This window comes from Diuraphis noxia, unplaced genomic scaffold (assembly GCF_037042655.1).
Source record: "Diuraphis noxia isolate RWA-SAM2 unplaced genomic scaffold, SU_Dnox_SAM2 contig0003, whole genome shotgun sequence".
NCBI lineage: Eukaryota > Metazoa > Arthropoda > Insecta > Hemiptera > Aphididae > Diuraphis > Diuraphis noxia.
The window spans coordinates 38,201,662-38,218,218 of record NW_028301713.1 but is presented as its reverse complement, the minus strand read 5'-3'; the positions used below and the strand labels follow the sequence as shown (position 1 = coordinate 38,218,218).

The 16,557-nt window shown below is 26.1% G+C and overlaps 1 protein-coding gene across 1 annotated transcript in view; it reads left to right on the top strand.

Moving 5' to 3' along the window:
- LOC107164921 (neurotrimin-like) overlaps positions 1 to 16,557 on the top strand; it is a 202,456-nt gene that overhangs the window by 170,171 nt on the left and 15,728 nt on the right. Inside the window, exons 7-8 of the mRNA XM_089221970.1 lie at positions 1,962 to 2,114; positions 4,563 to 4,610. Of these exons, the coding sequence (XP_089078096.1) occupies positions 1,962 to 2,114; positions 4,563 to 4,610 (201 nt within the window). The remainder of the gene's footprint in view (positions 1 to 1,961; positions 2,115 to 4,562; positions 4,611 to 16,557) is intronic.

Genomic DNA, 16,557 nt, shown 5'->3' with positions numbered 1-16,557 from the left:
AGACATTTTATATATTTGATAACATTTTCAAAATATTTAGATTTGTTTTGAGCTGTTTACTGACATTTTAATTTTTCAATTTTTTTAGTTTTTTTTTTCTATAAATATCGATAAAAATATTTTTGTTCGGTAGAAAAGCTTGAAAATTTAATACAAGGCTTCTAGCACATTGTAACAATAGCAGTTAAAAAATATTAAAAATTCGTAGGCACGATTTTTTTTTATAAGCATTTAAAGTTGAAATTTTGACTAAATACGTAAAAATTACGGCAATGTTCAAATTATCTTAGATAGAAATTCATAAAAGTTTTTATTTTTAATTCTAAGATTTGAAAATTTAATACAAGGCTCCTAACATATTTTTACAAGAGCAGTTGCAAAATAAAAGGAATACAGTCACAATTTTTATTTATAAGCATTTAAAGTTCAAATTTTGACAACATATTATGTAAAAATCACGAAAATTCTTAAATTATTTTATGCTAGAAATTCATAAAAAAATTTTCTTTTATATCTAAGAATTTTAAATTTTATATAAGGCTCCTAATATATTTTTACAATAGCAGGTGAAATATAAAAGAAATATATTGGCACAATTTTTTTTTACAAGCATTCAAAGTTTGAATTTTAACAACATATGTAAAAATCACGAAAATCACGAAAATTCGCAAATTATTTTAAACTAGAAATTATTAAAAAATTTTCTTTTTAAATCTAAGATTTGAAATTTTTTAATAATCTATAATATATCCTAGACAGATAAACCGTCTTCGTTCAGAATCGTTTTTCGTATACAATGATATAATATTATTGGATTCAAATTTAATTCCATCCATTACAGTAACCCACTTGTAACCTACTGTACAGCAGAGCGACATCCACTACTTACCCGCCTTTTTAATATTAATATTATTACGTATTATATTATCAATACGCAATATGTTATGGTGTAATATCATTCGTTTTATTGAAATGTTGATAAAATAATATGTTCTTTTTACGTCTTTAATTGAAACCTGAAACCTTTTTAATGTTATTCATTCCTTGTAATTTGCAGATAATAAATTAACAATTGAATCTTATAAATCTTGATGAATACATTTTACGTCATTCAATATTTTAATAACATAATGTACTCTTGAAAATTTTCAAGTGATCATATTTACGGAGTTTCAGAATGTAAGACTGTAATCAACAGTGTATGAAATTATTAGTACATACTTTTATAGTATTCATTATATAACATACATCTTGTCTTATTTTATTTCAAACAATGATATGCTAATTTAGTAAGTAATTAATTCTGTTTATAAAGTCAAATCAACAACACTGGTATAAATATGGTATAGTTCACTTAGAAAGCTGGAGCACTTAATAAATATATACTATACATAATATACATATTGTAATATTCAAACTCGAGTACATATTTTCAAATTACAACGCTTCGTTTTCTTTATGTTATAATAATAATAATACATTACGAACAACCGATCGCATATTACAATGTTTAAAATTATACACAGTTTGACGTTTGAATAAAATGTGCATTGAAAATAAATTTAGACGATTAAGTCAAATTATTAATAATTTAAAAACCTTATTTTTAGTCATAAATACTAAATAGTCAGACATCATAATATCTATTTTTGAATATTGATAGGTACCTATGTGTTGAATATTGTATGTTTTTATACAAAACTAATTTCATATAATACTTCCATTTTATGATTATTGGAGTAGGTTCACGAGGCATGATCTAAAATGAAAAGCAATCTTGAAAAAAACAATGATTTCATATTAAGAATTAAATTCATAATTGTTTCTGCTCCTCGTTTTAATAAAATTACATTAGACTTAACAAATATCGATACGTTATAATATTATAACCCCTATTGTTTGTAACAATTTATTTTTAAACGGCTAAGTCGTAGTTATAAAATTCGTAATTTAATTTTCAGGAGAAAAATATGAACCGGAAGAGTTTGTCACTGAACAATATAAAACGCGAATGAAACTCACAATTAAGTCTGTTACTGCCGAAGATTACGGCACGTACAAATGTTTGTCAAGAAATGCACTCGGAGACACAGATGGCACAATAAAAATATACCGTAAGTATATGTTTTTAAACGCAATTATTATTTAATGTTATTTTTTTACGAAGCATATTAAAATCAAATGAAACGTAAATGCAGTTATTTATACTCTTTTAATACCTACATTAATACATATGCTTACTTTTAGAACCAAAAATGTAATACTCGTATGATTAGATAAACTAAATAGTATATAGTAGTGAACTATACAGTTAACCATAGAAATAAAATTACTATCGCCTTAGAATGGGGGTGGGGGCACCTAAAGATGTTAACACATCAATAAAGAGTGTAAAAAAATCATCAAACATTCATTCATTGAGTATATTTTACGGTTTAATGACTAAGTAGATTAAAATAATTATATGATTCGTATAGAGTATTAGTGTTACGTACTCACGTAATTATATTGAAGGTGAGAAATGTAGACATTTTATTTTATCTTTAATAATTATAATTTATAATTTGTATAAAAATCTATAGTTTGAGTTTTTAGAGGAATTCGATAATAATAAATCTAGTTAGGAAATTAAAAAATTTAAAAAACCACGCATTTGGTGCAGGTTATATGTTTAAAATACCTATTCATCACAAAAAGTCAAAAAGCGTTTAAAACAGACATTCAAACACACATCAAGCCTTCCAGAGTTATAAAAAAAAACATATGTTTTGTTTAAAAAAAAAAAGAGTTAATTAGAATTTAATATAAAAAGTGTACACCCATAAATAATAAATAAAAATGGAATTTGAAACATTAGAATTCAAAATAGTTATACAGTTATGATAAAATATGTTAGTACACTTAACTTAATAAATAAATAGATGAGAAATGTTTAATTACTAATACAAACAGTTAAATAATATTTAATGTTTTATATTATTATTATCAGTAGGTATATTAGATATGATTTTACCGTTGAATTAGACATCGCGTGTGTACAATCGAATTCATTATGATTTATCAGTGGTTTTAATATTGTAATACCACGATTATTCAATACTTCCATAAGTTTTAATTGCATTAACATTGTTAATCACTCATTTGAAATTCGCATTTTATTTGGCTATTCATAACGACTATAATGATAATATTATACTAATGGGAATTCTAATGATGATACGATTTTTTAAAATAGAACACTAAATCAATATAAATCACAATCAGCTTTATTTATTAATTTTAAATTTAATGTAAAACAGATAATCAACTGTATTTTGTTTCTGTTCCCTGATTTAAACTTTTGTAAGAATTCAAGACCATAATTTTTAATTTCATATACGTGCAACTTAATAACGTATTTTACTCTGTCCCAGCTACACTATCTAATATTTTTATAAGTGTATTAAAAAGATTAAAAGTATAATTTTAAGAGCAATATATTTTTGAAATACTTAGGTTTAATATTTCAATGCACGAACGAGTGTCAAGTAGCGATACTAACTTTTTTTCAAAAGGAATTACTCTTTTTTAGATAAATATTGTTAATTAGAAGACTTTTTTGAAGTTGTTGGTGTATCTAAATCAAAATTTAAATGAGTAGTTTTAGTTATTTAATTGTGTGTACTGAGGATAATAGGTCAAGTTAATGGGGTTGAATGATATGGGGTTGTATCGATTTTACAAATGTCGGTGTTTGATATTATTTCATTGACATTATATAGTTTATAATTGCTGTTCAATTATAATAAACACTAGTTTTTAATTCAATACCTTGTACATAATGATATAGTAATTTATATTTTATATTATTATACAACCACCTTTAATGACTATAATTTATCCTTATCATGTGCATTTTAATAACTCAGAAACTACTCGTTCAAATTTTGATTTAGATCCATCATCGGATCATCGTTTTCTAAGAAATAATTTTAAATTCAATTGTTATAAATTATAATAATCTTTTTGTAAAAAAAAAAACTACATAAGCTGGTCTTTAAAATAGTTTGAAAAAAAAACATAAACTAAAATCTTTGGCATTAATGGTACCTACGCAAATTAAATTCTTAGCGAATGTACGAGTACCTACCTACCTACTAACTTGGTGTTGATTGATTTTATTTAAAGCTCACGGGATTCTAGTCGACTCATTTCGATTAACTCTTTTGCAGTAGTAATGTGGAACTTCGATATGTAAGCCAATGGCAATAAACAAGCCTACATGGTTAAACACTATAATATGTATATGTATATAGTATATACATAACCCAGTAAAAGTGCGCGAGTGATGCACACGCATCAGTAAATTGAATTTATTTCATAAAATAGTTTTTATTATCGTCTCTATTTGCAACGAAAACGGCATTAGGTACTATAAAATTGTACCGGCATCAGTGCCAGTTATGTTTGGTAACACTCTATTATTTTTATTTTTATTTATTTCATAATTTTAAATGAGCTGATATTTTTAACAATGTTTTTAACTAAAAATATATTTTATTTTTATTTTTGGTAAAATATAGAAGTGGCTAATAACGGAGGACACAGCACTACGCGGCCTAAGCACAGATGTAAGTAACAACTTTTTATTTACTATACAACAAATACTATTATACTAATACCATACTACAATCCAAGTACAGCAGTTACTCGATATTGATGTGAAATACGTGTATTCATGCTTTTATTTAAAGCGTATTATATATACAGCAATAACGAATACGTTTAAAACATATTTTATTTTTAACACACGTCTTTACAAAAAATACGGTTTATATATTATGTTTTTAAAAATCAAAACAATAAGACATAAAATGTCCATTAAGGTCTTATTCGTGAGCATTGAAAAAATATATAAATCATGTGTATGTGATATCAGATACATCCATCACTCATCAGGATAATTCATTAAGCACGTTCTCTCCACTTTTATCATTTAATAATCTATTTATTAAAATTATGTTTTTTTTTTAATTTGATTACCCAAAGGAAAAATTGACGGTGGGCATGCTTGGTAAATACTTCTAAATACATATTAATATAATAATATATAAAGTATATATATATAATATATAAATATGTTATACATAACCATGTCTAAAAAAGATTAATAAATATAAAGTGGATTATGAATTTATGTAAAACATATTGTATATCTACAAAATTTGTATTGAAACAATGCAAATTTTATTTGTTAAATCAATATAAATGGATTTAATAATAATTGGATGTGTTAAATAGATTGAATAAATAAATGGTGTTTTACAAAAATAGAATATTAATATTTTTCAAATATCACGAATATGTGGTGTATCAGCGTACAATTAAAAATAATATAATAAACTTTATTGATAATCATAATATTTAATATATTATTTATAACATAGATAGTGTTTGTTAAAAATAAAAAGTAAACAAAAGATAAACCCTTTCGACCAAGACTAAGACAAAGGAGGGAGAATTCAAGTGACTTGAATTGTTTCGTTTCATGCTTTATTTTCACAATTACATTCGTATAAAGCTCTCTAGAACGTATGAACATAGTGTATATTATGTAGTTACTTTTGTTTTTATATAATTATTATTGTTGAAACATGGTACGAAAAATATCTCATAACGATGCTTTGGTCGCACAAAACGACTACACGAGACTAGGGAACAATGGTAAGTAGGTAAAAAGTATAGTACGTCCGTATGTGTTGTTTACTATTTTGATAATAAACGCTCCAATTTTTTTTATATATAAATATTGCATCCTAGAAAACTGGAAAATTCATGTTTTTAGCATAAAAACAGCTAGGCATATAATACTTTTACTTATTTCAATATATATTTATTTTTTATCGTACTTCCATAGTTTTTAATTTTAACCTATTAATTATATGATATAATATGATTAAATAAAATATTTGTACCTACTTATGATTATAATTTGTCATATTTACCATAATTGTTTAACCAAATTGCCTTCATTCCCGTGGTTAATTTAATCGAATTTATTTTTTATAACAACGTATGCAGTACTCTACACGCAGACACGCAGTACCTATTTACATTTTCAAGTTACAAATAAAAATATATACAATGATTTATCACATTATACTATATAAACACGCGAATCGATCGGCAACGTAACTCGTTTTGATATTATATATTACAACTAGGAGAATATAAATTTGTTAAGCATTGGAAATAATTATGAAATAGGTATACAAATAATGAAATTAAAACAACTCTCACCTTATCTCAGGTAGTTAGGAAAATAAATACAAACATAAATAGTAATAATAAAAACAGTTATTAGAACTTAGAAGTGCCATTTATCAAATAAATTCCACTTTGAAAAACAATACCATCATATAAAAGCAAAAAAAAAAATTCAAAAAAATACAACATCTATATAATAATAATAAGAGAATTTTAAAAAAATTTGACAATTTGTTATTTGTTTCCAAAAAGCGCTTATTTGCCGTTCGTCTATCATACAAATATACAATACAGTGAATGGTGAAACAATAACAAATAAATTTCAAACGAGCTGCACAAGAGACCTAGTTTATTTTGAAAAAATATGAATTTCCTAAGTGACTTTTGACACACATATTTGCCGCTGTAACGTAAAATGTGACCAAGTGAAAATTTTTAAAATTTGATTTTGGAATTTAAAATTTAAAATTTGCATTACTCCGAGATTTTTGATTTTTTCACTTCATAAATTTTTGCATGTCGGTATGGCAACTTATATTGTGATTTAAACATGTGCAAATTATCAAATTGACTTATTGAAATAATTAAATAATATTACGGATTACTAAAAATACTTATTATTATTATTTATATTTATAGTATAAATTATGATATTGTGTAGTAATATTATATTTATACAAAACGATGAACCATCTCAAATTTCGCCTATCCGTGAGAGATCGTACAATCGTCAAATACTCGTTATCGCGATCCATCTCAAACACAAACTAAAAAACATAAATGATTTTGAATCGCGTTTTTTCGTTAATTTCTCTTTGATTTTACAATATTACCGATCCGGTCCACCCAACCCATAACTGCAACTCGGAAACATCAAAACCCCTCAGGACTTCTTCTCTGATTTTCACCCTCAACCCTTATCCACAATAATTGTCCCCGTAGTCGTCATCATCTCGTCTTGACGTTGTATATAAATATACATCATGTTGGATGTTATCGAATCACCGCAACGTGGTTGTAAATTATTTATACAAGACCTACGAATATATATATATATATATATATATATATATATATAATATGTAGGTACCTACATCACCTACGATATACCTATATACAGGAGATATAGAGGAAGGCAACAGCTAAGGAACAGATATTGATGGTCTACGGTCTCTATTGTTTTGGCCGCACACGTTCGAAATAAAGCGATTTAGTCTAGAATATGACTGGTATACGGTTTTGGAGGGGCGGGTGGTAAGCGGTGGTGGGTAGGGGGCAGTAGCAGTTGAATAAAACATTTCGACGGACTCGATCGTTTCCAACGCGTTCTAATGGGGTTTCTTAGGCACGTGGCCGTGGCAATATAATATAGATCCACGCGTGTTGCATTTCTGTGTGTGTGTGTATTTTAAAGAGAGACCTCCTCGTTGAAATTATTGAGGGACTCACCAATTACTCGTCTTGTTTGTTGTTTAGGAGTGAAATAACTCGTTTTTAATTTTCACTCAGATTCTAGCGGATTGCTGTATTGCCTGTATTTAACGGCTTCACGAAACAAGACATTTAAAAAGTGTTTATGTACTACAACTTTATTCATTATTATTATTATTAAATTTAATACATTCTGTGTTTTGGCTTTCACCCTTGGACAACCTGGTTTCTCAAATTGTCAGTCAAGTTTTCATGTTCAATTTTTTTCTCAGAAATAATGCTCAAAAACGACAAATATCTTTAGAATTTAGAATTATCTTGCTTCACCTAGTCATAGTAGATACACCAATCATCTAACAGTTTACAAGTACACGGTACCTGTATAAACGTGCTAAGAGTTAAATGTATTTTTCATAATAGACAATTTATAATAGCCTACGTATAATATATAAATGTTTAATAGACAAAGACCTAGATACCAAACGTAAACATTTTTTTTTTAAATAATTCTTTTTCACTCATTTTTTTTTTTTTTTTTTTTGTAATGTTCAATTTGGTGCCAATTTATTTTACTGTTTTTTTGCGCATAAAAGCTAAAATTAAAAACTGTAATTAACTAAATTAAACACTGTCTACTAGATTACTTCTATTTATTAATTATTTAATTATCATTGAAAAATGCACTATAATTTTGTACTTTATTTTTATGGGCCTTGTACCTACTCGTATGTCCTATTATGAGCTTTTTTTTATTGAACGTATAAACATCGGCTACTAGGCCATTAGTTATATATTACATTTTTTTTTTTTTTTAATATATACCTACTATTAAAATTTAATAAAGGCTTAAATTAAGTTATATAATTTGATTTCCTTTAAGAATTTGATTAATTGCCTTCGAATTGGACACACATTTGTAACACAATATAATCACCTCATGGCTAGAAAAGACCCTCCCATATGTGTAACGTGTCAACAGTCTAACACCTACTCATCGATTACTACAAATACTCAAACTCAAGATCAAAACATAATTTACCTTAACAATTAAGGGAAACTCTACAACCAGATCTCCAATCAAACGTCAAAATATGAACGTTTTGTTTTTAATTAAATCAACATTTTTATTTTTAGACAAACTTAGTATAGGAAATAAAATATAAGTATTTATTTTTATTTTATAATATGAAATAACATTTAAGGAATTCAAATATGTATAATTTAGTCGGAATATATTATTATTAGTTAAGTTACTTAGCTTATGTAAGTGTTTACTAAATACTGTATATTGATTATATGTACATAAAACTATTGCTTCTTGAATATGATAATCTGCGGTGTAAGCGAAATTGGTCATGACTCATGAGGCTTCACAATAATCTTACTTCGTGTATACCATTCCATACATATCTAAAACGTATCCCAAATCTTAATATTTAAACAATCTTGTTGAGCAAATGGTTAATTAAATTCTAAATGTTTAACCACTATGGTATTATATTCAATAGTTTATCGAACTTAAAAATAGGACGAAAAATTAGCTTGATTAGTTGAATAAATAATTATATTATTTATATTTAAAAAAAAAAAAAGAATAAATGTAAAAAAAATTAACTATAATAATTGATTATTAATTATTTGTAGATACATTTTTACTAATACGGCGTTTTAATCTAAAACGGTTCATATTTTAAAAACTTAAAAAAAAATTTTTTTAGAAATATTATCATTTAAAAAGTGCATAACATATTATACAAAAATGGAAATAATAGTATCCATAAATACACAAATACAATTTAAAATCTACAACATTATACAATTATTATCTAATAAAGTTTTAAAAACTTGTCCATTATTCGTTTTAATGTTACGTGTAAATATATTATTATGATATATTATTGTTATTGTATTATCGTATTATTGTAAAAATTTACACGGATGCATCCAAAACCAAATCGACGTCGGAGCTGCAGTTGTTTGGAACAACATAGAATTCATGTACAAACTCTCTAACTCCTGCTCAGTCTTCACAGCTGAATCATACTCACCGAATGCCGTACATACCACAACATCCGATCAAGTGTCAACTTGCCTGAATCGTTTGCCGATGTACTCCACAAACATCCCAAAGCCATTGTCGACACCATACGATTCATCACTGCAGTAAACCTCCATTTCAAAATTTAAAATTAATTTCTCCTATATGTAACTTGATTCAATATGTAATGTAATCTAAACTTATGTAAACCTAATGGCCTATGCTGCCGAGGGCGCGTTAAATAATAATAATAAAAAAAAACTAAATAAACGTTTGTATCGTCATAGGACATTTCTTAGGTAGACAGTATTAATCTCAAAAATTTGAAAATATAGTTTTTAGGCAAGTATATTCAAAAATCCAAAATTCAGATTTTGAATAACTGAATTAGGTATTGACTATTGAAGATTAACAAATATGAGTGTAAATTATTGTTAAATAATTCTGTATATAAATGTACTCTATCTTAAAATAAATAAAAAATGTACTTCTAAATTTAAAAACCGGTATTGAAAACAATTTGTTATTGGTTATTTATTTTAAATAATTTTATTTTCAGTATGATACTAAAAGTTTATTTATACAACTTGGATAAATTATTACTCCACAAATTATACTATTTTTTTTTTCAAATGTAGCTCACCATTAATGTTTATGTAAAATAAAAATATATGAGAATTTTACAATTTAACTTTGATAGTAAATATTAGATAAATAAATATTAATTTACAAAAACTCATTTCCATTAAACAATTTATTTACCTGAATAAAAAAAAATAAAAATAGGAGAAAAATAATTTTGTTTTATTTAAGTTCTTATCGAGTAGGTATAAGTAAGTACTTGAGCATTGATATTGATTTTAGAATAATTTTATCTCAATTTTAACGAATTGCGCCTTTAAAATATTATGCTTTGAAAATCACAAAAGAATACAAAAGAATATTTCACATTATTAACCATTACAAATAAAATATATAATATAACAGATAAAATATTATTGAGACATAAAATATCACGTGCACATATTTATGACATTTTTATCTTTATTTCAAAAAAACTTTAAAAACTAACGAAAAGTTAAAAAACCACGAAAATATTATTTATATAAATATATAGATAGTATATAATATAATATAAATATATAGACTTCTATTATATGTAATTGAAGTGTGTTCAAAGCCTACTAACAATTAACAAAAATGTAGTATCAAATTATTACTTCAATCGTAAACTAATAAGTTTCGCTGAAAATGAAAGTTAACTGATAGAAGCAAATAAGCAGCAATTTTAGATTTGGTAGAATATTAATATGTGACGCGCACGGTTATCTACAGTCCACAAGGTGTAGATAACATAACAGTGGTAACGAGCCTATACATAATAATTTATGCTGATAAAATATATTTGAATTTATGTTTCCAACATTTTTCTAATAATTGTATTTATTATTAATTATTCATTAAAGTTTATTATAGGAAAATACATTGGAAATTCATGTTTATGGTTTATATTTTTATTTACGAATAATAATGCTCAAGTACTTATGTTTTTCACTATCTATACTTAAATTGTTTTATTACATTGGTTATGATCACATTAAGTATATACTTCATAGTTTTTAAAAATGATCAAAGTTAGTTATCATTTAAAATAGTGAACTGTTTTTGATTCCATTGCACAAATAAAGAAAATTTTAAAACGTATAGAAGATATCCGTTAAGTTTGCCGTAGACACAAATTAAATTAGGTACATCATTAAAATACACAGTAATCCGCACAGTATAATATAATAAATTAGTTATTAGCCAATATACCTTAATAAAAACTTCCAGAGTTCAAAAATAACGTTACAGTTCTCTTAAAATTATTTACAAAACCTTAATATCACATTTATAGTACATAGGTTTGTAAAATATACATTATACATCTATATTAAATATTCTTTCTGTGTGATATAACTAAGACGGTACAATATTATATAATAAGAGAAAATATATTATTCAAATACTGCATTTAAAAATGTATTATTAACTCAGTGACATTATTTTGTATTTTTTATACAATAAATGTAAAATAAAAAAATATAAGTATAATATAAACATTTTAATATTATTATTTCTTTTATATCCTCATGGTTTTGTGTTGTATTTAGAATATGTATATATTCATATAAAAATATTATTTACAATATAAAATGTGTATAGGACACACTTATTGTTTAACATTATATTCATGATGATTTACTATCAATGTCTTGTCATTTTAGCAGCATAATTGGTTTTGTACACAACGCAAGGAAAACAGAGCATGGCATATTATTTAGGTGCACCTATTAGGTATAATAATTGTTTGATAATATTTCACTAAAAAATGCGTAATTGAATAGATATACCATTGAGTTTATAACCTCGTTTAATTAAAAATTTAATGACATTTATATAATAAGTATGTCGACGTTACAAATATCAGGTACCTAAATAATATACAAGTTAACGTTGATTCCCCCCACCCTTTGGAGCTGAGTTTATTGTAAGAGTTCTTAAGTTGCATCCCTAAAACTTTTCACAATTAATAATATAAGTATTTTATTACGTCAAAGAATTCTTGTTTGAGAAATGTTTTTTTGTGTAATATGCATACATAAATATAAAAAAATATATTGTATAGACCTATAGGTACATACAAAAATAATGCGAACTAAATTGTCTGATAACCGTTAAAAGTTGTACCTACTTCTCTCTTTCATCTTAACATTTTGTACAACTTTTTACACAACTATATTGGTATTTGGTACTATTGAAGTCGCGTGGCCTTGTTATTTAATACAATCAAAAATAAATAAACAACGCCAGTGAATTTCAGCTACAAAATTTTTCAACAAACTATTTTAAAATATTCTTCTATGATTTTAAAAATTATCATTGTGTAATAATAAACTATGTTATATTTAATATATTACAACTATGAACTATTGTCTATTATATGGCCGCATCACTGAGATTTACCACTTTCCAGTGTTAACTATAAAATAAATAACAACAGAAAAACATTACGGATCACCTTTAGTCTATGTAATATGCCTACATTAAATGACAGCTAAACAAACATTTTTTTTTTGATTGATTGCTATAAGAGTGTAGACAATAACTATGCTATTATGCTTACGCTAAGTAAATAATATAAAATGATTTTGTTACAGTGCAACGAATACAGGTGAATACAGCATTTTTTCTAATATGTATCAGTTTATGAGATTTAGGACATATTATTCACGGTGACTCAAGTTAAATAGTGCAATATGCCAATATGATAAAATACTTAGCATTCCCAATCTCAACACGTAGTACTTTAGTAAAGAAATAACAAAACTAAAATGGTATTACTAGGTAGGTACAATTATTGTAAGTATTATACTATTTTAAAACATCATAAATAAATAACTTAAAACTGTTAGAAAAAGTCAAACAATTATAATATATTTAATTTATTATAAATAAAAATATAATGTAATGATAATAAATTAAGTAACTAATAAATTGTTATTCTATAATAAAATATGTATGTATATGTTTATTTAATTTTGCAATGTATTGAACAGTTTTTAAAGCGTTCAATATTATTATATAATTTATGTAGTCAGAGTTCACCAATCAAAGTTGATCGTAACTTATATTTTTGATAATTCATTGAAGACAATTATCCGTCAAACGTTTTGCGTAATAACTATCATTCCACAGTGCAATAGATTCACGTCACAGTATTTATTTATTGCATTAAAATATTATGTTTTTATCTATTTTTACCCTCACACGTGTGTACTACGTACCTGTCTATTACACATATAAGTAAACACACAAATACACCTCCGCGTATTTATATAAATATACCTACCAAGTTATACAAAAATTATAATTATATTTTATAGTTTAATATATAGTTGGGTAGTTATATATTGTACATAAATAGAATTACATACACACGAAGGTTCGTCACCTGTATGGTTGCATCGTTATACACACATTTATAATGTACACATAATATATGAATAAAAAAAAATATATATACATACGTATATATATATATATATATATAAATAAATAAAAATACATAATGTTATGTATAGACTGCTTGTATATAAATAACCTAATCTATCGTTATATACGCAGTATGTATACAAGTCACACTTTCCGACCCATTCCGGTTCGGTCGCGACGTCCGTATATTTTCGATGTGCCTGTAATATGGGCAGCCTATATTTACCCAGATTAAAGTGGTAAATGGGTAGTGGTTAGTATGTTTTCGCCCGTGTCGCGTGCAAATCAAATTGTGCATAGATCGGGACTCCATACATGTATAATAATAATACGATGTACCTATACACACAATATTCTACAGTGGAGTCCGTCGCTGATGGTCGGCAGCGGGGTAGTCGTGCAGGAGGTGAATGGTAGAGGGGCGTGAATGGTGTCGGTCGGACGGAAAACGATAAATAATAAGAACGCAAATACGGCCGGCGACATAGGTTCGTCTGACCTAAAATGATACGGTACGCGCGTATAATATGTACCGAATTGAACGGAGCCAAACTATTATTATTGTCGAACGTGGCCGGAAGTGTGCAGGGGCTGTCGTTATAGCAAAGGGGTGCAGGACGGTTAAAAAGACACACACATACACAAGTGACACAGGAAATCATAATTTATTGCTTTTCTTTCCATAAGTTTTTTTATTATTATCATTTTTTTTTTCATGTCCCTCGTTTGCTACCACCAATCCTCTACACACACACACACACACACCACTCACACACATTTTGGAATAATAAAATAAATGGAAAATATCATATTAATACACACACACACGACATTATATTATACTAAATATGTGTGTACAATCGTCAATGGCACGTGATGTTTGTACGCGCGTGTACCAGTGCCGTTGTGGTGGTCGTCGAGCCCCTCCTCATAATATAATGCGTATATAGCGGTGCGATTTGTCGTCGTGTTGATTGATTGACGACGCTGTTTGTTTGTTATTTGTACATTTCGCATTGCGTCGATTGCTATTATTGTAACTGCTATTATTATTATCGGTGAAAAAGTAGGAATTTTTTTTTTAAATTCATTGTCGATCAGTTTTTTTCACTATTATTATTATTATATTAAAATATGTATACGCGTACCTATATAATGTAACGTGACGTGTGTTTGTGTGTGAAAGTGTTGATCCAATAATTGTAAAAATTACCCTCCATAGCGGTGTTGATGTCGGAGCGGTGAACAAAAAGTCAAAAACGACGTTGCGGTGGTATAAATAACTGTTATGCGATTTTATATGAAAACTATATACATATTTATTATGTATACATGAATATTATTCCCATGATTAAAAGATACAAATTTAATCACAATATTAATTTAGTCCAAATAAATATAAACCAATTTTTTTAATACAAAAATAAATTAAGCACGATATCGGTTCGTGGAGTAAGTCTAGTCTATTGTAATGTGGGTATCGATGTAAAATGTAACTACGTTTTACGTAGTTATTGGTATGTAACGTTGGGATGCACACCAAAATGTAAAGATTGCAGATCGATGCACCATATATGTTATAAATTTATAATATGTCATATTATACAGGTTTACTGGATAATCCATTTAACGAAATTCGATCATTATTTTAAAAAAATATTAATGTTTTTGAAAACGAAATTTTATAACATGGATTTTAAATCTTCATTTCGAAACACAATATTTTTTTGGAGTTGGTAGTTCGTTACATAAACATAAGACGAGTTATGCGTTATAACTCATAAAATCATAAATATCATACTGTAATTTAATGGAGTGGTGTGGAGTTAACAGGTTACCTCACAAATTTTTGATTCTCTACTTTAAACTTTAAACAGATACTTATAATGTTATGACTAATAAACTACTCGTACGAAATTTGATTTTGATGGATCGAATACTTCAGATGATATTCTGTTTTAGAATATGAATTTAAAAATGTATATTGTCATTCAATAGAATTAAAATTTTTTTAAATTCTAACGATAACAAGCAGTTAAAGATTATGTAAAACAATTAATATTTTCAAAAACATTAGTGTTTTTTGAAATAACGAGTATCTTATACGTTAAATGGATCACCCTGAACGTATTCTATATAGATAGTGCATCATTGGTTGTCATATTTGTGATTCATTATGACCCGTGTACATATTATGTACATATATATATATAAATGCAACTAGATCTAAAATGTTATGAGACTATAAACACTCACGCACCACACATAACGAATTTAAGTATACTCAACACACACTTTCGACATGAGATTCGTTTTTTGTTGTTGTTCTGGAGTTTTCACTGACATAGAATTCATTTTTTCTGGCGCAAATACACAATTTAGTTACATCTTTATCGTAGATATATTTTTCAATACCTCATCGTAATTTCAATTTAAAAATAAAATATTTTTTATCCGTGGAATTATTTTTAACGCTATATTATGAATTATGATGATAATATATATGAATGAGTATTGCATTCATATAATGTATAAAAAGTTACAAAATTATAAAACGTAGTAATATAATAAATATTATATAATTTTAGTACAACATTTATTATTATTACGAGCTTATTATAAAATGTTAAAATATAATCTATGTCCCCTATATCTTATGTTTTTTATAAATTAATTAAACTTTACAGTTTTTGAAGAACTTTATTCGGGTTTTTATTACAATGTGGTGTTTTTATTTATATAATAATTATGCATCTATATTATTCTAAACACTTATAATATATAGGTATTAGGTACCTACCATAAAC